This window comes from Trematomus bernacchii, unplaced genomic scaffold (genome assembly GCF_902827165.1).
Source record: "Trematomus bernacchii unplaced genomic scaffold, fTreBer1.1, whole genome shotgun sequence".
Lineage (NCBI taxonomy): Eukaryota > Metazoa > Chordata > Actinopteri > Perciformes > Nototheniidae > Trematomus > Trematomus bernacchii.
The window spans coordinates 2,677,895-2,704,269 of record NW_022987593.1 but is presented as its reverse complement, the minus strand read 5'-3'; the positions used below and the strand labels follow the sequence as shown (position 1 = coordinate 2,704,269).

Sequence of the window (26,375 nt, the reverse complement as noted above, 5' to 3'; positions counted from 1 at the left end):
TAAAGCTGAGAGTTGTTACTCAGGCTTGTCCTGGCCAAGTAATATGTACAGGTCATTTTTGTATTATATGTTGTAGTGTCCTGGGCAGGCACAAGCTTTTCTGCCATCAATCTGTTTCTATTAAGCTCATCTCTCCACATGCAGCTTCACGCTGCCTCTTCCAAGAATACTGCCTGAGCTGTGACAGATACATGGCCTGCTGCTGACTTCACACTGCATTTGTGAACAAAGCATCTAAACTAAGCAGAATTTAAAGCGTAGAACATGGGTAGATGAAAACAGCGGCAAAATTATTTCCCCCCTGCCCTCACACACAGTGCTCTCACATTGAGGGGTTTATAAAACAAAAAGGTTAAGGTTTAAGAGTGTGCCATTTTAAAAATGGATGATGGGGGGGGGAAATAAAAAGAGGAAAGTAAATGTGTCACTGGAATGAAGGAACTGGGCTGTGGGGTTTCAGATATATGGTTTTCAGCGGCTTCCTGCTCATTCCCTCTGGAAAAGATTACACACACACACACACACGCACGCACGCACGCACGCACGCACGCACGCACACACACACACACACACACACACACACACACACACACACACACACACACACACACACACACACACACACACTTCCATCATCATTCCCTCTAATGCTGCTGTCTCTAAGGCCGGACGCAGGAAAGAAGTGCAATGTGTACCAAGGTGATTAGGGACCGCAGGTTCTGATTTGTCTTGGCTGAGACACTTTAAATATCTCTCTGATTGCACGCTTTGACAACCTAGTCTCTGTTTACATTATCGTTTTATAGAGCTGGATAATCATGCACTGCGCCTATAGTACACAACGTGGTGTGTTTGTCATTTTTCTAATTTGTACTTATTTTTTATATACTATGCACAGTACAGTTTGTCTTCCACTTTGTGGATTCAAGTCGTCCTCTGTTTCATTTTCTATTTGGTCAGTGGGTCGGTTTCTGATTTCAACCTGCTTTGAAATACTTTCAGTCGACTGAACAGTTGGGAAATAGTCCTTTTTAAGTGATGCACAAGTAAAGTGTTTTTAAAACCTCCACTGCATACTGACAGTGTTTCCTCAGTGAACTCCGGTACTCACAGTAATCAGACCGGGCTATTAGGATGATTTTCATTGCAATGTGCTCTCGAGCCAAACCAGCCCCCCAACAGTGTTAATAGTAATTGGCAGGTTGTAAAAGAGCTACAAAAGGTCATGCAGCTAAGTAGTGGAACTTCAATTCATTGTGAGTTTCCCCAGAAGGGTGAAAAAGAGGAAGAGCGGGATGAAGATCTTTTTTATAGTTGAGATTTCTTTCTTTTCCGTTCCATCTCGTCACCCCTCCATTCCTCTTTGTCACTATATTAACTCGTGTTGCAGTTAATTCTTCTCTCCTTTCCTGTCTTCTCTCTTTGACTGCCCAACTGAAGCCTTTTTTCATGACATTTTATAGAGATATTTGTCTCACCAGTCTACCACTCACTAATGACATCTGCAGCAGGGAAGCCCCGGGTTTACCCGGGGGAGAAAGGAAGACAGGAGGCGGAGGAGGGTCACAGCCCATTTCGGAGGAGTGGTAACTTAGTAATGGGGACTTGACAAAGGAATGTAGGGGGTGTGTGTGAAGGTCAAAGGTTTCCCACCTGCTTAGCATGGCCACAGTGCTGGGGTTGCTAATGAGCCTACAATAAAATGGTGTCGAGTAGAGCTTAATTTAAGCATTTACTGCCCAGTGAGGTGAAGCCACAGCGTTTCTGTGGACGCAGGGTTTTTTGTCTGATCAGGAATATCCTGATGTATTTTTTCACACCATAGAAAACCGTTTCGACCAATGATAACATTTAAGAAGGATTGTAAGTATATTTGGAATTGTGTGGTATTTATGTTTGGAGGTTAACACACTTGGAGAATAATTTTAACACAAAAGTAAGGTCTACTCAGTAGCTGTTCGAAAGATTTCAAAGTTTTAACCTGATCTCCTTCACCAGATCAATTCTCATTCATACATTTTCTGTGCGGTTTTCAATATTTTTTTGTCAATCTGGGCTTGAATTAATAGAATTAACAGCATATCTTAATTTTTAAGACAACATGGTTGAGAAGTTCTTAAATTGCTACGAAGTGAACGTTTAAACATTTAAGCACCCCCTTGCCTAGAGGAATATCATTTGAGTTGATACAAAGCTCTAGGAAGGATAGTAAGTTTACATTTGAGTGGAAAACATAGAGCTGAAAGTGAGACATTTCCAGAAAACTTCCTGTATCAGTAATTTCCGTCATATTTTTGACACTTCCGAGAAGAATGAGTCTCGATCAGTTATTACGCTTTATTTGGGAGTGGAAACCATAAATGTTCACGCAGTAGAAAGAAATCCAGCAGAGCATTCCGATCTCATCCCTAATCCAAGACTCATCTGCTTATCCTCAAGGCTGAGTCAGTTCAATATGGGAAAACTTTCCAAAGCAAGGTAGGGAGCGCCTCCTCCCACAGGGCTCTTCTTCACATACTGCTGGTTCGAAAAAACAAAAACAAAACAAGCAAAAAGGATGAGCCATACTGATGGTTGATAAAGATATCCAGTGTCTTCACGAATGAGGAAACGCTCTCCGCCTTTTTCCTGCCTGAAGGGCCAAATTAACTCATCTAATCTTCTAATCATCTAATCTTCAAACACTGTTTATTTTCTCAGCTCACGGCCGCCAATCAGTGTTGGCCGACTGCATTCTGCTATAATACAACGGGTTTAAAATCTTTAGCTTACATTGTCGGAGCAGAGTGATTGCCTTAATTGCAGAGGCTGTGGGATTAGTATGAATCACAGTTATGGAGGAGCGTGAGTTAGCCCAGTGTAAGCTTTGTCTCATTGTCTAGCACTGACAGCAGCGGCCCATCCCTGTCAGCCTGGAGGCCAACAACGCTCAAGACGACCTGCGAGGAGTTATGTGAACCCTAAACACTATGGATCTGCTAGTCCCATAGAAACCAAACTCGCCGAGTAAATAGACTGGAGGTGATGTTTGACATGAGCAGGGAGAGCCCTTGTTTAGGGAAGATTGGGAGATCTGTCTCGCGTGTTTCCGATGCGCGTCCTCTCCGTGTTTGTGGATGTGTGAAGCTCTAGGCAGAGGAGACAGGCTTAGGTAATGGCTGGATGTAAAACAATAGAGAGCAAAGAGACCTTATTATACTTGGCTTTGACAGCCAGGTTGATGGCGGGGAGCTGGGCTGCGGTTTCAAACCATTGCAAAATTGATTCAGAGCTAATACTCGGAGGAGGAGTCTCTAAACGTTCACACTGTGATTATCAGATCAGACGCTGATGTCAGAGAAAAACATCAGACACTTGTTTCAGTAATCTGCCTTTACTTTGAAAAGGAAACATTGCTCCATCAGTCAAACACAATACATTTAAACACCATTCCCACTGATAGCCCTTCAATATAAACCAAAGTTTCCGGGTGAAAGCAGAGCTTTTTGCTCTTCCTGTGGAGGAAACTGTGAATCCAGTTAGTTCCAATCATCATCACGCTCAGAAGAATCTTTTGCTATCGTGCCACTGCATCCGTTCACACACGAGGATCCTGATCAGCGAGGTGATGAATCTTCGCCAACACTGTCAGCTCAAGTTGTTTAGACACTTATGTGTAATAGACATGTACAAGATGCATTCAGTGTCTGGCAAACAATCCTGTTATTTTGTATTATGTTGTCACACAGCGAAGCGTTGTTTGGACTTAAGTTTGTGCGGATGCTGCTCCGAGCATCGCATCGCTCCTAAAGCTGTCAGTCCCTCACGCTATTAAGACAGCTGCTCTTAGTGGGTATTGTTCAGCGGGGAGCTATGGGGACCTGACAGGCCTGAGGAATCTTTTTTCACCCTAAAGGGCCTTTCACTGCTATAGCCCTGAATAGGACCTGCCAATGTCATCCTCCACCCATGGCATTTCTATGGCATAGCTGACATACACACAACACCCTCTCGTCAGCCCCTGCGTGGCTTTAGTCGGGATCCCTTTATTCCTGCACTGTATGTCAGCTGGTGTTTTCCCATAGACACCAATTGAAGGAGATCTCTTCCAGGCAGGGCCACTTTATCTTGGAATTACTCACGCAAACACTCACATGGAGAAACACACTCTGAGAGCGATGGGCGCACAAATAAAGACAGATGGGAAGAGAGGATCTCTCTCACGCAGGTGCACACGCTTTCACACACACACACACACACACACACACACACACACACACACACACACACACACACACACGCACTCACACCTTCTCACACACACACTGCTCTACACACACCACTCGGACAAAAGACCCTTGATTACTCAGCAAGTGGATGCATCACTGATCACAGGCCGTCCCTTTTACAAACTGGCCTATTATGCGGTCTCAGCGTGGGGTGGAAGTGTTGCAGGGGCCCGAGGCAGTGTGTTTGAGGAGGGCTAAAGGACTTGATGTGCGTGCGTGCGTGCATACGTATGTGTGTGTGTGTGTGTACATGCACTAAGGCTGAGAAGTGCTCCCATGCTGCGCTGCCTAACGAGAGGGCAGGTCAGCCATTAAATGGGCACTAATGCGGGAAATTGGAGGCCATTAGGCCTTTCTTTGTTGTTGTGCCTCTGTGTGGCTAGTTAGACTCTTGAAAAAGGAAAGGCCTTATTAGCCCCCACATGAAGACAGAGAGTGAATATATGGGCCATTTAGCTCAGCATGGCGCAGGCCGGCCTGCTGCTGGAGGCTGCTGCACAGTGTAAGGCCGTGTGCTCATGAATGTAATGTACAGCTGAAATGGTGTTAATGTGTCTAAGGCTTCACAATCAAATTACAGATTTTAATTTGTCTGTTAAAGTGTGCAAGCTAGTGGGACATGAGTCATCCCACGTTTACTGAGGATAGATAAACAGCTAGCTATATATATATAATTGTAAAATGTCCATGTATTCTATGTAAGTTCCAAATTGTATTCTACTGTCAAATTTCTAAATTTTCCCCAATATAATCAAAAAAATATCAATATTATAAAAAGTATTACCTTTTCAACACCAAAATAAATATACTATGCTGTAACTTTAAAATGCAATTTACTGTAGACCAGTTATTTTATTCCCACGCCAAGTTGTCATGGAAAGTTAATTAGACATTTACACAGGAAAATAAAATCAGAGATCTTAGTAATTACAATTATCAGTACAGACCATTAAAGCGCAAAAACTGTAAACATTATCTTCAACACATAATAAATGCATGCAATCACACACATTTGATGAATGCTTGTATAGTAGTTTATTCAGGCTAATTCGCAAAAAATGTTCTGTACTTTATGGAAAATATTTGTATTTAAATATTATTTTATGCATTCACTTTTTCATGTATGATTCTTCTCATACTTTTTGCATACTTTCTTTAAAGAGCTATACGAAGTTGCGCACTGCTCTGCTGGTGTTTACTTTGCCGTCTACTGTAAATCCATTGCTTAACATTAACCTTCGCTCCACTGCTAATAGCTTCATGAGGGATCCCTGCCTGCACTGAAGCGCGGCGGTTCTCACAGTTCTTTAATTGCGGCGGTCGGTTAATGAGACTTCATTTTATCACCCACTGAGAAAACATGCACCGTAGACTCTGCCTGCACTGGGAATTGCATAATTTCACTAAATATGGGAAAACATGGGAGTGTTAAATTAGGAAATATAGAAAGGAGAAATAGATAAACAGCATGACTGATACGAAAAAAGGTCAGAAAAGCGCGTAATGGCTCTTTTTTTTATCGCAGACTGGAATCTGTCCACTGGAAATCAGTCCTCACCACATATTTATTCTGCTTTTGATAACCCTGCAGGACTGATGAATATTCTGTGTGACTTGATCTCATTAGCCAAGTCTCCTCCGGACGAGGCCTTGGATTTAACAAGCAGCAGGCAGATCTCTTTCCCTTCTCCTGTCCACCTCATCTTTTCTTTTCCCACCTGTTTTCCATTCTCATCACGCTTTATATTTTTCTCACTCTCTCTCATCATGGTACAGTGTGTCTGTGAGGCAAACTGCTTATTAAAAACACAGCGGCTCTGAAACATGGCCTTCTTTGGGAGCAGCTGAGATCCAGAGTTTAGTCGGGGTCATTAGAGAGCGAGTCAAGGGGCTAGAGGGCTCACAGGGGGCCAAAGTGCTGCGACTAATTGGCTGCAATTATTAGCCTGATATAATCTCTGCAGTGGGCTCCATATTTCTTTCCCTTTCCTTTTCCCACTCACTCACACCTCTCACTCCATCACCCCGTAGTTTCATGGCATTCCCAGGGTGCTCCACAATATACACACTGACCATTGTTGACCCTAAACTCCCCACACACTTCATACATCCTCCACGACACAGCATAATCACTCTCTCCCAGCTTTCCTCGGTTTGCCCTCTGAATTTATCTGAAACATTCTACCACTGAAATGTGGTGATAAAAAAAAAAGGTTAATTTGTTAAAGGTGTTTTCAACCACTTTTAGAGTACATATCTTTCTGTTTAGTGGATTTCAACGCATTTATATTAGATTACATTTGCGTAAAAAAGGTGTTTGTTTTTGTCACCGTTTGGTCAATGTTTGGTTTCCTAATGATGCTGATTTGATATATACATTATATTGCAAGCTTTATTTGTGTAATTGAATCTTGTTTATACAGTCTATGGTTATCTTCAGATTAAATACACCAAATGTGTAGTGACAACATTTGAGAAAGAGCAGCATATTAAAAAAAGAGCACACATTTCCTGTGTCTATAATAGAATCATTTTATAGCAATTTAACATATTGTGTCAACAATTTATGAAAGACAAATGATTTGCTTATTTAAAAGGATTAATTGAGCTGGTAATGGTGAATGACGTTTATATGGAGTAATAATTGGATCTAAAAAGAACGTCAAACCCACAACACTGAGATGAGCGCTCCATCTATCATCTCAATGCCTCAATTAGCTCTATTTTATTTGGAAAGTCCCGCCTTTATTAGTGTCTGGATCAACAAACAGCGGATACAAGCCTGTATTGTTCTAAATTATAAGAGGCTAAATAAACAGTTGGCATGAAACAGATTTATAGGCTGATATAAGTGACAGCCTAATATACAGTGATTACCGAGAGAACATAAATATTTCTGTAATTTCACATCACTCTGTGTTATGGTTCAGCAGTTATTACGGAGGCATTTCAAAAAAGTCAAATTCCTGAGTTGTTTTTGTATAAACAGTCATTATCGGCAATAGACGATCATTCCACTGCAGTGAATCACATCGTCTGTATGGTGTGGTCCGACATCACTCTAACGAGACACTACAGTCAGCTGTCACCAACACACTGTTTTTAAATCACTCCTCAACACTGTATTAATCCGGCCACAAAATGAGTGTTTGTATTGTCTGCACTCAAGAGGAAATCCCAGACATTAAAGGATAATACCTCTGATTTTTCTGTCGCTTCATGCCACTTTATTTGTTGTTCCTCCACTTAATGTTACATTTTTCCGGCTGCTTTTAGTTTATAGTCAGCAATATCTGAGCTCATTAACCTCAATTCATCCTTGTAAAGATTTTGAAAAAAAGGAAAATGGATATATTTCATGGCATATAATATATAAGGAATTTTGCTTGGAATATATTCCTAAAATATGTTATATTTTTGAAATCATATTGCTACTTTTACTTAGTATATATATTATATAATCTCCCATGGTTGCCCATAAATAAGTTGATACCTTTAGGAAGTCATCAGTCTCCTGCATAACTAAGAGGCTTGACAAAAGTTTATGTTATACAGTATATATTGTGTATTTAAAGGTGAAAATTCCCCACCTATAATACCTATGTCCGTTCAGTGCTGATTGTTAATGAAGTTGATGAAGCAGTGAATTCCTCTGTGCTTCAAAAAGGAGTTCTCCTGCTGCAAAATATGTTGTTCCTCCAGCATCCAGCGCCACCATTTGACTTTCAGTGACGTAGTTAGGTGCAGCGAAGAACTTGATTCTGGATAAAAGATTGCAAATTTGCAAACAATGTACTTTGTTAGCCAAGACAGCAGTTACCTTGTTTCTATGAAAAACAAACAAAAAATCCGTACCACCGAACCTCAGTGATTTCCTTGAATTGTCTTTGTGGATTTTGTATTGCGCCTGTGTGTGTCACATGATCATGCACATCAGTTGCTCGCACACTGGATCTCTATAGTGTATCCGCGTGGGTTTTTTCGTTACAACACACCTAATGTTTGGCCATTTCAAGCAACACACCAACAAAACATTTCCCGCATGTGAGTTATGTTTCACTATCAACCCCCCCAGAGAGAGAAAGAGAGAGCGAGCAAGAGCTCAAGGCTATAGGGCCAGAGTGCAGCTCACTTGGGCACTGTCTCGCACTACAGTGTGTGCGTGTGTGTGCGTGTGTGGTGTGTGTGTGTGTGTGTGTGTGTGTGTGTGTGTGTGTGTGTGTGTGTGTGTGTGTGTGTGTGTGTGTGTGTGTGTGTGTGTGTGTGTGTGTGTGGTGTGTGTGTGTGTGTGTGTGTGTGTGTGTGTGTGTGTGTGTGTGCGCGTGCATGTAGTATATATGAGGGGATTGACGGGGGGGGGTTTACAGACAGCCATAATTTAATTTCATGCACCATACACTACAGGGGTGTATCAAGCTGTTCCAGATATTTTGGGGCACAAACATTTAAAATAAGTCATAGTGACTTATACTTCTTTAACCGTTCTCTCTCTCAGAGGGCGCTCAATATTTTTTTCCTTTTGTCCTGAGGGGGTTTCAGAAGTTAATCTGATTACTTTTTGGGGCGCCCATAGGATTAAAAGTAAACTGTCCTAGTGTAGACTCCGCTTGGTGTTTGTTTAAAAGCAGAATAGCAGAGCTCCTGCAGCTCCCCTGCTCGCGGGCGCTGGTGTTGGGTTATGGTTCTCCTTCCTGTTTGGGTGATCGGTGGAGGTAACAGCAGCGGGGAGGCTGACATCTCTTGAGAGCTGTGGAGAAAGGGCTGCAAAATATTTGTCAGAGCCTGTGACCTCCCAAGACCTAAAAAAAAAAGAGCGGAAAAGTCTATTTAAGAGGAATGTTGAAGACAGTAGTGTCTGAGTGTGGATACTTGTATCTCAAATGGTCTGAAATGTTACAATGATACAATGAGCTATCCCTTTTCAATTATTTGTTCTATATTTCGGCGTAGTGAACAGCCACGAATCCAGCATGTGGATTTAGAGTAAAAGTGGCAGAGATCAGTTGCCTGAGTGTCTCTTTAGAACAAATTGAGGCTGTGACCGACATCACTCAATTACCCGGCTTATCGTAAGTACGATGAGCTTAACCTCAACCTCCAGCTCCGTTGCTTGACTTTTCTCTCTAATTGGCCGAGGGAAGGCCGCATCTGTGCTGCTACGAGACTGAGGTCAGTTGATAGATGCTGGGAACCACTAGAAACTAATTAGCAAACTTTTTCAAAACACACCAAGATCCTGCTCTGAGGCTCCTAGGATGAGCGGGAAACCGCAACAACCAGATCAGCTTCCTGTCGGATTCTGCAGTTGTAGGTAAAGAAAGCTGCAAAACTCTATTGCAGCTTTTTGTCATTTCAAACAGCGGTGGTGCACATTACAGGAGGTGTTGAAAAGCTGTGGGTAAGCTTAGCTCTATCCAGCTAATTCAATTACTCTTGTTTTAAAGGTATCAGTTCACACTTCTTTTTACTGCTCACCTGGGGGGCGGTTACAGACTGGCTAATCCAGCCTGAAGCAGTTAACCTGATTGAAAACAGACCAAACATGTGAAGGTTTCCTATTATGTTGATATCATCTTTGTTATCAATAACAATCAGAAATATATCCATAAGATTATGATTTTCTACTGAAATTGTGATAAATATGTCTTACACATAAACATATTTGAGAGGTATTTCCTTTAAATAAACAAGGGTGTCTCATTCTTCTCTTGTTAAAGCATTTTCTTTCTCATATTAACACATAATATGCAATGTTGATTCAAAGTGAGCTATAAAAGCAAACCTGCCGTTAAAGTGCACCTGGTGCTGGTGTGTGTTTTGTGCGTGAATGGTAGCAGTGGCTTTTGTTTGCTGTGTGTGAGCTGATGCTCCGCTGAAATGAACTAAAGCTCAGCTTTTGTGTCTTCTCTCAAGGCCGGAAACCCTGAATCCTGCGGGTTTCGTCCGCTTCTCTTTCTAGTCTGGAACCAATATAGTCATATGTGCTTTTTGTTCAATCGGATACAAAATATTTCATCTTCTGTCATTTTAGAGGTGGATTCGTTTTAACTAAATACTCTGATCTATTTTATCTCCATTTTAGCCTAGAGGGTACCAGGAATGACCTCACCAGGCTCATGACTGGAAACAAACTATAATCAACATTAGGGTTATCTGATAAAAAAAAAACACTCTATAAACTCTACGTATAATGGAAACAATAAACACATACTGAGAATTGTTTGCAGTATGACAATCACTGAGTGCAGCACTTCAGCTAAATCAGATTTTTATTTTGTACTGTATTATGCATTATTAAAGGTAAGAATGGAGAAACCAGCTCGAGTGCGCTAGAATTTGAAAGTACGTAAAATCTGCCCCTTCCTTCAGACTTCCTTACAGAGCCCCTCCTCCAACACACACGAACGCGCACATGACCAATGAGGGCACGAGATAAGTTTGTGCACAGATGGAAGGCTGACAGGCAGGTAGGCCATCCAGTTATTTTAGCCAGGCCGGCTAAAATGATTGGTCGTGCTTTTTACAGTACTATGGCTTCCACAGATGACATTTTTTTATGTATTTATTGTCAAAGCATTTAATGTGTTCATTGCTATCGGGGTGTTAAGAGCATTCCATGGAATATAACAAAAAGTGTTTCTGAAGTGAATTACCTACCCCACCTTTAAATTGCGCTAAAATAAATAAATAGCAAAGAAAGAGGAAAAAGCTGAGATCGTGTCCTGTGTCACCGGGAAATTTGATCATGACTGACAGCATACATTTGTATTCAAACACAAGGTGACTATTTGCCTGATAGGGAATTATGAAAGGAAACAGGTAACTTCACATGAGTGGATAACACTGAAATGTCTGGAGGACAAGCACTTGCTTTACAACGCCTCAGGAAACCCTATAAGCCCACACCAGACGAAGCGTTTATTGCCTTTTATCAAATGCGATTTCATTTAGAGAAAGCTGCATGATGCCATTTTTTTCAAACAGCGCAATTGCGCCTACAATAAAACAAATTCTAAAGATGTTTTCCATGAGTAAGGGCCATTGTGTGAACAAGCTTACATCACACCTAGTGTCAGTCAGTTTAAGCACAATCTTAAACTGCTTCTTACTTGTCCCCAGACATAATACCTCATGAAGCACAATACCATCAAACACAGTGTGGCTTTCTGCCCCACACCTCCACATCCCGCTAGTCTTCTTCAATATCCAACATGCCTCCCAGGAAAACAGCATATTTCTCACAGGGACAGTGTAGTCCAGCTAGGATCCCCCTGTCTGGGAAGGGTGTGAAACAATCTGTTTAGTGAATAAGAGACATGCCTGCAGGTCTGAGAGCAGGCACTGATCCCCCACCAGCTGATCCCTGTTACCTGCAGGCAACCTTTTACCTAATCCACCCTGTGGCTTTTACAGACTGCAGCTCAGTGACACGGATCATTTCAGAGCTCTCTCAACCGGGGAACAACTTTATTATTAAGTGATATGGCTCAAATTCATTCCAATTGAATCACAAAATATCTATGAATGAAAGAAAATGTAATCCACTTGTATTCCTCTACCTCTTTTCAACATGTTGGTGCAGAGACACACACAGTTGGGTTGTTGCTATTAGTGGGCTTCAGGGGTTTTCCATTGGAGCCAGAATAATAAAGCTCTACTGTCTGAAAGGCTAGAAGGTGTAAATCGATCTTAAGACAACAATGGAGACAACAGATCTATGTCACTTTAAGGACAGCTATACATCCAGTCAAGTGAGTCCACAGCACAGGAGAGTAAAGGTGATCGGGTTTTTTTTCTACTCAACATTATATTTTCCCAGAAAATATGATGGAAGTATCATCATCTTGTGTCTCAGAGTCAGGTTTTTTTTGCATTGCAGTCATTTCCCTCTGGGCTTAAGACCATCTGAAGCAGGGACGGAGAACAAGCAGAGACATTTCACTAATTAAACCCCTGCCGTCCTGCAGGAAACACAGCAAGCCAAGTCACTACTGATAAGGCTCAGCGCTGCTAATGTGTGTGGGGGAACTGTACGTGTATTTAGAAAATATATTGTAATGAGGTCCTTGCAGTGGAGCGAAGGAGTCTCGGGGGTCCTAAACAGACACACACATGCAGAACAAAAACACAGGAGTGAAAAGGTGGGAAGTAACAGCTTCTCTAAAATCATGTGCAGTTGATGGAAAGGTGGTTCAGAAAAACAACATAGGGACCCCAGATAACCCCCAAACCCACACATACAGTACAGCCACAAACTGTATCAGAAGTGTTGCTGTAAATTATGCATGAATACGTCTGTGGTGGTGGTGGTGGTGGTGGTGGTGGTGGACCTGTGACAGCCAGCCCTAATGAAGTTGGGCATGTCTGCTTCACTGCGCTGCCAGAGAGTCATGAATAAACATCAGCCGGCTAATTAAACTCAGCGCTGGCAACTGTACTCATCAGTAAACAAGCGGCAGCAAGGGGGTCTCACACATGCTCACAGGGATTTGCAGGGAATGGAGGAATGGTAATACCAGGCCTTCACTTTATGTTCAGTACAGTTTGGACTCTGGAGAGCAGGCGAGGACCTTCAGGAGAAAAGACTAGAGGATGAAAGAGTGATGAGTAGAAGATTTAGACAGGGACAGAAAAAAGACATCTGGAGATTGATAGAAAAAGGAAGCAGTGTTTGACCTCATTGTCATTATTAACGTTCCATCTATGGTGGCTCTGCATCGAGTCAGATGTGAGTGTTGTAAACAAAAATAAAAGATCCTGGAAATTCCCATCCTGTATTAAATTAATATTTCTGGTTTACGGGCATATGTCTGCACACATATGGAGACTTTCTGCTTTCCACTGTTTTTGTATGTTATTAAACTGTATATATTTAGACATTCTTTGGACAAGACATCAACTTGGAATGGGATGGACATTTTTACATTTTTATAGACCAAGCTATTAATTGAAAACAGATTTTTTCGATAATGACCATAATTAGTTACAGCTTTACTCATAAGTGAAACCCATATGACTTAAACAACTTCAAATAGACATAAAAAGTGTATATATGATCGCAATCAATGGACTTAATCCTTATTTCATGCTAATTCAACCTTTTCATTGTTTCCTCCACAGCCTGTAACTGTAACCTTCACGCCCGAAGGTGCCGGTTCAACATGGAGCTGTACAAGCTGTCGGGCAGGAAGAGCGGAGGAGTCTGCCTCAACTGTCGCCACAACACAGCCGGACGCCACTGCCACTACTGCAAGGAGGGCTACTACAGAGACCTGTCCAAACCCATCTCACACAGGAAGGCCTGCAAAGGTACAGCGCTCTTCTTGTGGTTTCTCATCTGGCTGGGGAAAGATTTTAACATACCTGATTTAATATAGACGTTTTGTTAAATCGCTCTTCAAAGTTGCATCACAAATATTTACCAGGACATTCATAGCAACACTTAATACTACTAAGATTATTTAGGTCTGATAGGAAACAGTTTAAGATGTATTACAGGAAGTGGGGGGAGCCTGCAGTCTTTCCATTCCTGAGCATGTCTCACCCTCGTCTCCCTCTGTCAGCGGAGATGAGCTGGGGGTCTGTTGGGATTGTGGAGGTCGTGGCGGTATGGGAGGGTTGGGCTGGGTGTTCCCTCATCGACAGTTGAGTTATTTGGCTTCATTTCGGGGGGTGGGGGTGGGGGGGTGGGAAGGGGGAGGTAAGGGGATGACAGGACAAGCAAAACAAACAGAGCTGAGGTGTGAAGTGATCCCCGCTGCAGGTCAAAGTCGAAGGAGAACCCAGGAAAGATCGCTGGAGGAAAGGCTGCAGGACGCAGAGAAAGGGAAAAAGTGGAGGCGGGGGGGGGGGGGGGGGGGGGGGGGGGGTAAAGCCAAACTCAGGTTGAGAGGGGGCGGCAAGAGAGTGAAAGATGGGAATGAGGATGAGGAGAAGAGGAAGAGAGGAGGACAAGCGGGACACACCCCCACGCAGGTGTGCTCGCTACTCAGCGCTGGATGAATCGCCTGCCATCAGCCTTCACCAAAGCTAATAAGGGTCAAAGAAAGAGGAGGAGGAGGAGGAGGAGGAAGAGGAGGGGTGATTGAAAAGAGAGAGGGTATATTTTGTCACCTCTCCCATTGCTGCAGGGAAAGATAACAGGAGCTGAATCCCTGTGCAAACAAGCCCAGAGACACCTCAGAGTCGCTCTGCATAGATACAGCTCACACACACACACACACACACACACACACACACACACACACACACACACACACACACACACACACACACACACACACACACACACACACACACACACACACACACACACACACACACACACAGAATAACACGCATACCTGTTTGAGGGTTCAGAGCGCTGACTTCCAAAGGGGAAATATTAGCCGCCTGCTGACAGTTTAAGCCCGAGTTTTCTCACATCATTCACCAGGGAGTAAATAAATAAACTGACCAATCAGTCAGTTTGACAGGAGGCATGTCTGAAGAGTATCTGCAAAAGAATCTGATGTTCAGAGTCAATGATGTGTAAAGTAACATTTCATTAAATCACGACTAATACATTTTATTCCGCTGATAAAATAAAATAGCTTAACCTTTTCCATTTGCAGATAGTGCCATGATGACACGCTTCATGCTTCTGTAACGTAAACATTTATCAACCAAGGTTAAAAAACTTCAGACATGTTGCATTAAATTCCTGACATCCAGCGACTATATCAAGCACGTCTCATTCTCTGCATGAACACAAGTTCATAACAAAGCTCTCGCACTAATGCATCCATTTTATTCTCCCCTCCAGCCGCTCATGAGCGATATCCTTAAACTGACATTAACACCTTCCGTGGCTTTGGGCCCATTCTCCTGTCGAGCAGGAATGCAAACACACATTCATCACGAAGGGACGTTGTGTATCATTAACCCCTATCCTCTGCTGTGTCTACCAGGCTGGCTAATTGTGGGGATTTAACCCCCTTTTTTCTGTTGTGTTTACATCCCTTCTCATGTGTCAGAGACTTGATTATTTCAGCATCCCATAACTCACTTTCATGAGGGTTTGTTTCTCGTACCAGAAAAGTTAGGTGCCTTAAGGTCCTGCTGTGTATTTCACAAAAATAAGAATTGTTAAGTTTGCTTGCACTTGCAGACAAGAGATACAGTTTACAATATAAAGTACAGTAGATAAAAAAGATAGAAAATCGTATTATGTATTTCCAATTTAGGGTTATCTAAGTCAATACACAGCAAATTATTTTTAGCCTGTTCTTGTATTCAAGTCTGGTAAATAATTCAATCTTATTTGGATGAGTAATTGATTGTATAACTTATCTTCGGGCCACACGTTTCTCTAATGCCTTCTACATTTTTGAAGATGGAGATCCTGCATTTTTCAGATGATTACAGGCTGCTTTTCATTACTTTTTAAATGCTTACACGAGTGAGTTTAATACCCACTGAAATGAGAGATCTTTAAAGTAAGCAGGCATGTGGGTCACCAGAGGAGGACACATCAGTGAATTGTTTTGTTGTAGGGCCAAATAGAGTAAAAACCTCACTACAAAATAGTTGTACCATCCCTAAAACATGTCCTGCCTGCAGTAAGAGGAATCAGTTCCCGCTGATGTGGAAAGCTGCTCTCATATAACGATGATGATTCATTTGATGTCAGGAACATTTGCATAAATGAGTCATTAAGTGAAAGTCTAAATAGAAAATCTAAAGCTGTAAAAGATGCATCTGGTTTGGACCGGTGGCATCTGGAGTAAACTGATTATATATTGTGCATCTACTGTGGATACGTTTGTGTACTGCTTTTTGATAACTAGTGCTACTGATTTGGAGCCTGACAGAAACTCTGCCTCCTTCATCTTCATCTTCCTCTGTGCATGGATTCTGTCTCTGTCCGGGCTGATTTGCTGATCTTTCCTGAGTGTCACCGAGGGAAAGCTACTGCTAATGTTATGTGTAGCTACAGCACATGCAACATTTAGTCCTTCCACCATGTCTATTGCAGATTTCTAAACAACATCAGAAGTGTCTATAAACCTTCTTCAATACGACCAATTTAATATCTACGAAATGATAAACAAAATACCTTTAAATCCTTTTTAAATTGGTATACCTACAACAATTTTAATAATTAATCATATATTATTTTTCTAAATTAACATTATCTGCTCTTAGCTTTCTTAAGTGTAAAGATTTGACGTTATTGTTTAAAAAAGTTATTGTTAACAAACAAGACACCTCCTTGGCCTCCAAGAGCCATGCAATGGCCATTTTTCACACATTTCTGATTTTTTAAAGGAAATAATAACATTAAATAATTGACAAAATTATTGATAGATTAATCTGTATTTGAAATAGTCATAAATTACATATTTTACCATCATCAATGACATTCTGAATACTTCAATAACTCACAATTTCACTATAATTAACATTTCATATCCTCATTACATCAGGATCTTTTTATCATCATTTATAAAATTGTCAGTCTACCCAAACACATTTTGTTCAATTTCATTGAGTGTATGCAGGTCTCAACTCTCCCAGCCCAGAGTAATTTTAAGCAAACACTTTCCAAGTTCTACTGAGGTATTCAATTACATCAAAACAGACTTACAATAAAGGATCTGTGGTAGTTACCCCAAGCTGACAAATGATACAAAGCATGAACAGTTCTTTTTGCCAATTAAAACACTTGTGTAAACTATATTTGGAAAGTTACGGATGAAAACTCTAAAGATGTGTATCATCGTATAACATGCCCTTTCTCTGTTAATAAACTAAAAGTTACCACACACAGTCTTTCCCCTACGTCAAACACCAAGGTGTGCCGTCAAAAGTCTTGCTCTGCCAAATTCTCTCAGGTTTACCACATCATAACTCAAGATAATTCAATGAAACTCAAACCGCAGAACTAATTTCTGTCCGCTCCTCAAGCAGCGTGAGCGCTACATTGAAGTGACAGCAATTAAGAGGTTTGGTTATTTATTGAACTCAAAAGAGAGAGGGCCTTTTTGCTGTGTGGCTTTCTGGAAGAGAATGGACACTGTAAGGAGCGCAGGGCAGGTCGAGGAGCACAAGAGTTTGCTTTTATATGCGTAATACAATCCTCCCCAAAAGCAGCTCATTTCCATGGGAGGCCATTACGAGTAAAAGAGAGCAGTGGCTTACAGCGGAGCGAGGCATGCCCGGTGGCTACATTTACACGCCAGAATTTATAAGTTCACCCCTCATTGAGTAAGAGGGTAAACACTGCATACATTTCAAGAGGCTCTTGTTTGTTTCTTGAACTGTTTGAAGCCTCTGAATAAAACACACTGAGTGTATTCAACAACGAAATGCATGAATTTCGTAAAAAGTTATACGATTTGAGAAGACCAAGAGATGCTGCACTCTGGGTGGTCTTTCAACACATGTGACATATAACTGAAATAACAAATGCCACTCAGCAGTGATAGCTCTATCCAGAGTTCAGTCAGCAGTTTGTTGTCCCTGTTTGTCAACCTAAAACCCTGTCTTAACTTGAAGTTAAACATTAATGATTTCCTTGGAAACCTATCATCAATGTGGAGTCTTTTTGCAACAATGCTAACTACACAATAAATGTTGGCCAAATAATAAGCGCTGTTCATGATTAGTCGTCCTCTGAGGACCATCTAAACCAAATAAAATTAAGCTTGAGCAGGTCGGCGTCTGTTCTGTGACTGACGGATTGAATTCAGACCTTCACATTTCGAATCTGAAAATCAACCATCATATAATTTCATCGGTCAGTGAGATGATGAGGAACATATTTTGCACACAGAGGGAAATTAGGCTTTGATTGAGGGATAATCTATTTCAATAAGAATAACATGCTGGAAAACATACTCCCCTCTCCGCAGCATATGTCTTCCATTGACACAGTAGAGTTTTTTTATTGGCCACATATAAAATGTTTTCTGCTTGGGATTTGAAAAATATTGTTTTTCATGATGTCACTTTTAGCTTTGGATTTCCACCGGGTGTTTTGTATCTGCGAGAACATATCGAACTTTTTAAGCTCCCTTTGTGGCTGCTCAGGGCCGCTGAGTATATGATGCTGATCAATAAAACAGTAAACAGCATAAAAAGAGAGACACACCCTCTATTAGATAAACGTATTATTTGGAAAGCTGTTTATGTACTGTATAGTGCAACGACCCTATAACGCTATCTCTTTCTGCTCCAAAAATACTTGTGGAGGAGCAGAAACCTAATTATAATAGAACACAGACTCGGGTAGCTTGGCTTCAATCCAGGGCCAACAAATTATTCTTATTGGCACAGAACACACAATCCAAATGGGGGGAGTTCAGACTTCAAACGCCAGCTTTATGGTAAACGATTGGCAGAGTTCAAAATTCTCACATTGTGCAATCTCAGGCTGAAGCCCGACTGCCTGCCTTTGAAAAAAGCCTTCCACTCTCCCCATTAACCGAGAACATTTTTCATTCTTTTATATGCAACTCCCGGCGCCAAGAACTTCTTTTAGCGTTAGGATTTCTGTCTTCATCTAGATAAACATGACAGTTATACAAGGCTAATCCCTTTGGATTCAGTTCTGCGTTGTTAGGGACAAAACAAGAAGCTCCCTTATGTTTATAAGACACCTACGCTTCTTATCATACACTCCTGTCAGTTCTCCTCCAAGGAAGTGTTGAGACTGAAAGTGCCTCTTGCTCACTTGTCCCCATATCTTCGTAGCCATCTGTAGTAGCCATGAAGCAGAGCACGCAGCCACTTAACAGTTAAGTGGACACACACTTAAACCAGAAACTCTCACTCACACCTCCAGAGTAAGCCGTTCCTCTAGCCAGCAGGTGGGTCATCCAGTCAGAGAGTCAGACAATTTGTCATCCAACTGGACAGCAGCTCAGGCAGCCAGTCAGCCTTCAAGCACCAAATGTGGAGGAGGAGAGGGAGGCAGAGTGTTTCCCACCTGTAGACCATGTGCTGCACGTCTTGATTTACTGGCAGGCTCCAGGCTCTGAGCTGTGGTTACCAGGAAGAGGCTCTTAAAAATATAACCTGAGCTCTCTGAAGCTCCAAGCAGAAGCACACTTTGCCCTCCTATGCCTCGAACTCCTCTGACATACTCCTAAATGTACAGGCCTGAAGACGTGCTGGACTGGCCTCCACGCTGTTTATTGGGCTTCCTGAAGCTGTGTGTGTGTTTGTGTGTGTGCTGTTCCTGTGAGCTAGACACAGCTAAGCAATGAAAGCGATGACAGATAGGTCGGATAAAGGAACCAATAGATACACACACTTTTAGGGAGGCTTTTCTCCGTCTGATAAGAGGGGCGAACAGCATGCAAGCACGCACGCGCGCACGCAGACACACACACACACACACACACACACACACACACACACACACACACACACACACACACACACACACAAACACTTAGGAGAGATAAGAGAAACAACAGAAGCTGAATCACAGGAAACAGGCAATAGAGATAAAAGCGTGAGACTGTGTGATAGAAGGAGGTCAGCTGAAACCAAAATGATGGGCTTAACCCACAGGATAGAGTTGTCTTGTAGCACTTTGCTTGTCAAATCTCAACGAACAACAGCTATGTGGTTTCCAAGAGTCCGAGGTCAATCACAAAGAGGACAGATTCTGTATTTAGTTACTACTTTACAGCAGCAGTTTTCCCTAAGGCCCCCGCTGTAATGTGGATCTCCCAGAGAGCATGTCTCACATGGATGAATAACAACCATATCAACGCTCTAGAGGTCAAAGTTAAGATAAAGAACACATTTTAGCTTTTTTTCTGCAGAAAGTTTAAAGCAAAACAATCTCTTCTTACAGTCATTTGATCTATTGGAATAATACACAGTAGAAACCTGTGTTTTAATTTGTATGCATAAGCTTCACTGCTAATTAAAACTTGTTTTGACATTTTTAGATATTAACACTCATTTCAATGCAATAGGCCGAAACGGACAGATTGTTGTGAAGCTGTAATTTTGTACTGTGGGTCGAAACAATCCGTGTGGTTAAAAGCAAAACAGGCCAAACCACTAAGTACTCCCACAAACCTCAAAGTACATAATTCAGCTACGCCTTTGAAGGCTTTTCAGAGTGACAAGTGACACAACGCAGAAAAAAACTTCAGGGAGGGGCGGCAATCGAACCCAGTCGGCCGACCCTGAGGCTGAGAGTCAGCGGCATCACTGGTTTTCCATAGGAAATAAACACAAATATATAACACTCATGGGGCGAGGAATAAAGTGGTGAGAGTTTGGAGACAAATAGCGTTTTAGATTTTGAAGGTTTTTCAAGTGAATAAGTGGAAATGTTGATGAATTATCAAGACTGTTCTGGTCTCTCAGGATTTACTGTAAGGTCCAAAAATAGATGAAAAGAAACATCTCTCAGACAACTATTATTCAACACCGATTTCTAACTTGACAGGGGTTTGGCTGTGAAATGAATTAAGGGCTTGGATCGGGGAAAGCAATTGGAAAATGATTACATTCCTGAAGCATGTGTGTTCGATAAACCCCCCAGTTTGGGAGGAAATGTGACAGACGTTTTGGGCTCATGTTCAAAGCCCAACATTAATCAGAAACAGGCAATTAGGATTATCCTCCATTATTTTATCATTTGGTAAACATGCTCAACCCTTTCTCTTTACCTCACACACACAGCTGCAGTCCCACAGAGCGCTCACACTGGCTGGCATACACACCAAAGCAAAACATCCAAACTCACACTTTTCTAACTGAGGATAATGCTGATACAGTATTTTGGCAGCTTGTGTTTTATGTGATGTTTGAATGCTAATTAGCTAATTAGCAAACAATGTCAAAATGTCGAGAAATGTCTGTAGACTTAGAGGATGTGTTGCTCTTTTAGTCATGATGCCACACTCTCTTCAAAATGAGCGCTGTGGTAAGTTCTTCCTCTGTGTGCACGCCTCCACCTGTCTCTCACCACTCTATATTGTTGCCTCCACTGCTGTGTACCCACCTGCACTCTTTATATATACTATATGTTTGTATCTCCTCACATGCGTGTGTGTGTGTGTGTGAGTGTCTCTGTGTGTGTGACCACTCACTGTGCCTCTCTTTCTTCCTCTGTTTCCTCACAGCATGTGATTGCCATCCCGTGGGTGCTGCTGGCAAAACCTGTAACCAAACCACAGGACAATGTCCCTGTAAAGACGGCGTGACTGGTATCACGTGCAACCGCTGTGCTAAAGGCTACCAGCAGAGCCGCTCGCCCATTGCCCCCTGCATAAGTACGTGGAACCCAGTCTTCACCATATCTGCCTCACTTTAGGACAAAAGGGAGGGACACACACATGGGCATACTCAATATCGACACATAAAACAATTTGCTACACACACAAACACATACTGTAAGAGCAGACTCAAACAATGCTTCTTCAGACAAGTGCTTAGTGTCCGACTGACGGTTTTCTGACCAGTAAATCTGCCAGCTTAAATAAACACACCATTAAACTGAACCTCAAGGTTATGGTCTCGGATTGTTGGTCTCCATAAATTGGAGAAAAGACCCAGAGCCGTTAACACCAGCATCTCCAATCCCCAAAGTGTCTTGGATAAGTGAAGGAAGCTTTGGGTTGAATTACAAAGTCAATCTTGTTCTCAGCATTCATTGACCATTTTATTGAGCCCAAATAAAGCCTTTTATTATAGTAAAATGGTGGAAAGATGTAGTTTGCCTAAGGGATGGCATCTATTTAAAGCTTCATAGAATTAAGGCCTCATGGCAGATTAATTGTCTCATTCTCCAAAAAATACATTTGAATTGGTGCTCTTGCCATTGTAATTAGATAAAAGGAATTACATACTTATGAGAAATAGATCTCTATATGAAATTGCATGGCTGACCAGTAAAATAATATATATAATCAACTTCTAACGCTTGATTCCTATGAACACAAAAAAATGTAGTTATCCATGTGAGATGGAAATAAAGCCCCTCCATATGTGATGTAGTTTAATTTTTAACATCCCCCCGTTAGACTCAAGGACAGGGCTTGCCAAGTTTCATTATGATACAGAGTCATATTATATCTTTGACTTCGTATACACCTTCCAGCGCTGTCAGCCATAAATCTACACGAGTCAATTATGAGAAACAGGCTCATTATTTAAACTGCCGTGCGTGGAGGTTGAACGCTGATGGAAGATTGCTGATCAACAACAAGATCAGCAGAGGGACCTAGGGGCTTTAGGCGCTATTGTTTTGGCAGCAATTGTTTTTCTTGTCATTATATCAACCAAATCGTCATCGGAGAAGGCCTCATTATGTCCACAAGTCCACAAACAGGCATACACATCATTCCACAGATTCTGATTTACGGTGACATCATTGTTGAGTACGTTCAGAAAGTAGGAAGCAGGTTAGCTCAATCCCAGCTGAGGAAATTAGATTGTACTTGATCAAAAGACTTGATTCTTTCTTGCTTCCTTCATACACAAAGTCTTCACCTTTGCACAGCTGAAACCACCACTGTTGTGCACCTCTTTCTTTGCATGCGTATGTGATACGTGTCTGCGGTTTTTGTCCTCCCTATCCCCCATATCCTCCGTACAGACCTTTTTTGATGAGCCCCTTCAGTCTCTCCTGCCCACAATAACAAAACAGCATTATGTGTTTTTTATATCTTCTGTTGCCATCCTGCCCCTTTGGAGATAAGAGAGCCCTTCTTCACGCATGGTTTCTCTGAGTGTCCTACCCACTAGTGAAGACAAGAGTATGAAGGAGGGCTGAGAGAATCAAGTCTTTGGACAATCATACTGCTCTGATGAAGTTGTAGAAAAATATTTTGAACATCCAACAAATACAAAAAAAATGTATTGGTCCGATATGGCTTTGTAAGAAATGTGAAGATATGGAGCTTTTGCAGAGCTTCAGGGAAAACATGTTTTGAGGAAGATTTGAAAGGAAAATAACTAATAAATATTGTTTAAAGGGTGTTAGAGGAAAACAACTTCCTGACTTCATTCATCTACACATCTCACACTTTTTACCCCGATTGTACAAGTTATTGCATTGCCTTAAGTGTTTTTGGAGCAATGCCCTTATTAGAAAGTAGAAAAATTACTTTACGCCACTAGCGCACCACACATTTATTTTTGACTTAGTCTATCAGATATAACTCAGTCTGAATAAAGAAAAAAACATTATTTGGTCACTAAAGTATTAAGCAATTTTGCTGCCTACCAATAAAAGCACATTTACACAAAAAGCTTGTCAGCTGGATACAAAAAAAAATCACAGAGGTTTAACCAATTCATGGTCTTTACACTGATGTATTTTGTTTTCCCTTGACCCTTTCTTATCAATGCATGCACAGAACACATGGATGCATATAATAATAAAACTGATCTTTCTTTGTGTCCATATCATGTTTTCTCTGGGAGTAGAGATTCCTGTTGCACCTCCAACAACCCCATCCAGCAGTACAGAGGAGCCATCAGGTGAGTCTAGAGTCAAACATTTACTTTTGATCTATAAGCTGCTACCCTTGCGAATAAGCACATCTGGCCCTGAGAGGAAGATGTGGAAGATACTGTCGAAGTGTAAATGTAAATGGGATTTTTCCATATTTCCACAGTTCCACAATATTTTTGCACAAATGTTTAAACAGACTGCTGGGTAAATTGGATCCCTCTTGCCTTCCTCCTCCTTATTAAGGCTTCATGAATATTAACTTTATTAGCAGCAACCCTGGGATGCGCCTCCTTTAATCTCTCACACTTTCACAATTAACTAGTCTAACTGCGGCACAGTGGGGTGTTGGTCCAGCGCACAGCAGGGGGCCTGACAGTCTGTTTGATTTTATGATTTTTCATCTCTACAAACTCCCTCTTTCTGATGAAGTGAAGTGAGGAAAGGACTGATTGAGGTGAACTGGATCCGGTAATTCAGTGCAGAATGCACTAGGATTCGTTAACAAGATCTTTGTGTTCAAAATCATACCATAACATTGTGGGGTTTATGGTCCTATCTATTGGGATGAGATATGACAATCAATAAATTGTCAGAAAGGGTTAAAAAATAATAAATGTAGCCTTTTATCATGGTATCTGTTTTATATATCAATAGGGGAAATTGTATTTATTTATATCACACGCCAGTTCACTTCTGATTGGTTTGAAGTGATTAATGCCTTTGACCACTTTCTGGTTTCAAGGTTTCTGACTTAAAGGTAGGGTAGGTAAGTTTGAGAAACCGGCTCGAGATACATTTTTTGTTATATTCCATGGAATGCTCTTAACATCCCGATAGCAATGAATATCTTAAGTGCTTTGACAAAAAATCCATAAAAAAACGTCATCTGTGGAAGCCGTAGTACTGTAAAAAGTACGACCAATAATTTTAGCCGGCCCGGCTAAAATAACTGGATGGCCTACCTGCCTGTCAGCCTTCCATCTGTGCACAAACTTATCTCGTGCCCTCATTGGTCATGTGCGCGTTCGTGTGTGTTGGAGGAGGGGCTCTATAAGGAAGTGGCAGATTTTCTCCGGTTGTGTATTTTCAAATTCTAGCGATCTCGAGCCGGTTTCTCAAACTTACCTACCCTACCTTTAAAGCTAATTTATTTGTTTACTTTCTGGTCTTTTATTAGTGGTTGTTGTAGTGATTTTCATTTAAATTATGTGGGATCTTTTTACTGAAAATATAAATAAACGGTGATTCGCAAGACAGACATATGTTTGGTTATACAATGTGTAAACAAGCAAACTGTAAATCCTAGAGATGAGGCACACAAACTTGAATTGTGTGCTAAAGAAACAGACATACCTGTACAAACCCTGTCTGAATAAGTTCCGCATTGTGTCTTTTGACCTCATGGTGGAAAAAAGTGAGTCATCTGGCTCATGGCATGTTTGCTCTGTCTCACCCATGAAGTTGCTGGAGGCTCAAGGTATATGTATATTATGTATGTGAAGAGGCTCCTGCAGCTGTTGTTGGGCCCTCTGAGGACCCCAACGTTCCCCCGGACAGCTTCGATTGACAGAGCAGTCAGGAAACTGCCGGTCCCTAACCCTCCTCCACCTCTTTTCTTTTCTCTTTCAGTCTCTTTCACTCTCCTCCACCTCCTCCGTCTCCCTCTGTTTCACGCTTTGTCTTCACATAACACTGTGGGTGGTGCCGAGTTAAAATATCTGGAGTTGCTCTGGGCCCCCTTGTCAGGAATCTGTCCGCTTTTGGGGTGTAGGAAATATTTCCTCATCTCGTTGAGGGATTACTGGATAAGTGAGACAAGGAACCATATTGCTTTATCAACTTGAATAAATGCAAAGTTCATAACTTTTCTGTTTTATTTCTTCAACTTTGAAACTTTTTATTGTACGTAAACTATCCTCTTACTGTACCTCTTCCTGCAAGTCACTGTTATCATGTGAGATCTTTGCCTATGGCTACATCCTGGTTTAAGGCTAAAATATTCCCATTGATTAAACCATGTCATTGAAATAATGTAAACACAACCAGAAGGAGACTGTAACTACGGGCCGTGTAGCTTTAAAGATAATCGAATCACAGCAGAGAGTTCTGGGAATTCCCTCTCATATTTATAATGGACCCGAGACTGTTCGGCCCAGAGAGGTTGAAATCAAGCAGATTGCTAGATGGAGCACTTTGACGGACATCCTGCGTCGATCATGTCAGAATCATGAGTAGCCGAGTGATGGTCCCATCGGACCACCCGGGCATGAGGCCCAGAGGATGCATACATTACCCTCTGAGCCTCCTCAGAAGGTTGCAGAGCCGACGCACCTCCTGCTCGGCCCGGTATTCATACAGCTATGATATCACCTAATATGGGATTGCAAACAGATGTGTGGATTTTATCAGAGCATCAGAACAATGTTTTCCATCCCCTCTAAAAGAACCTGCACAAGAGTAAAGATGGAAACTATTACATTTTTATTTTTATATAATACATAAACATGTATAGTGGTTGAAGTAGTAATAGGTAAGAACACATGTACTCAAGGGAAATGAAAAGAAGAAAGGCATTGGAAGTAGGGAAAAGGGATATAGGCAAAAAAGAGGGGAAATCTACACATAGGATAAACATA

General features: G+C 41.6%; 1 protein-coding gene across 1 annotated transcript in view; it reads left to right on the top strand.

Moving 5' to 3' along the window:
• The window catches only part of ntn1a (netrin 1a), a 55,151-nt gene that overhangs the window by 16,886 nt on the left and 11,890 nt on the right, over positions 1 to 26,375 (top strand). Inside the window, exons 3-5 of the mRNA XM_034129307.1 lie at positions 13,389 to 13,577; positions 21,404 to 21,553; positions 23,712 to 23,765. Of these exons, the coding sequence (XP_033985198.1) occupies positions 13,389 to 13,577; positions 21,404 to 21,553; positions 23,712 to 23,765 (393 nt within the window). The remainder of the gene's footprint in view (positions 1 to 13,388; positions 13,578 to 21,403; positions 21,554 to 23,711; positions 23,766 to 26,375) is intronic.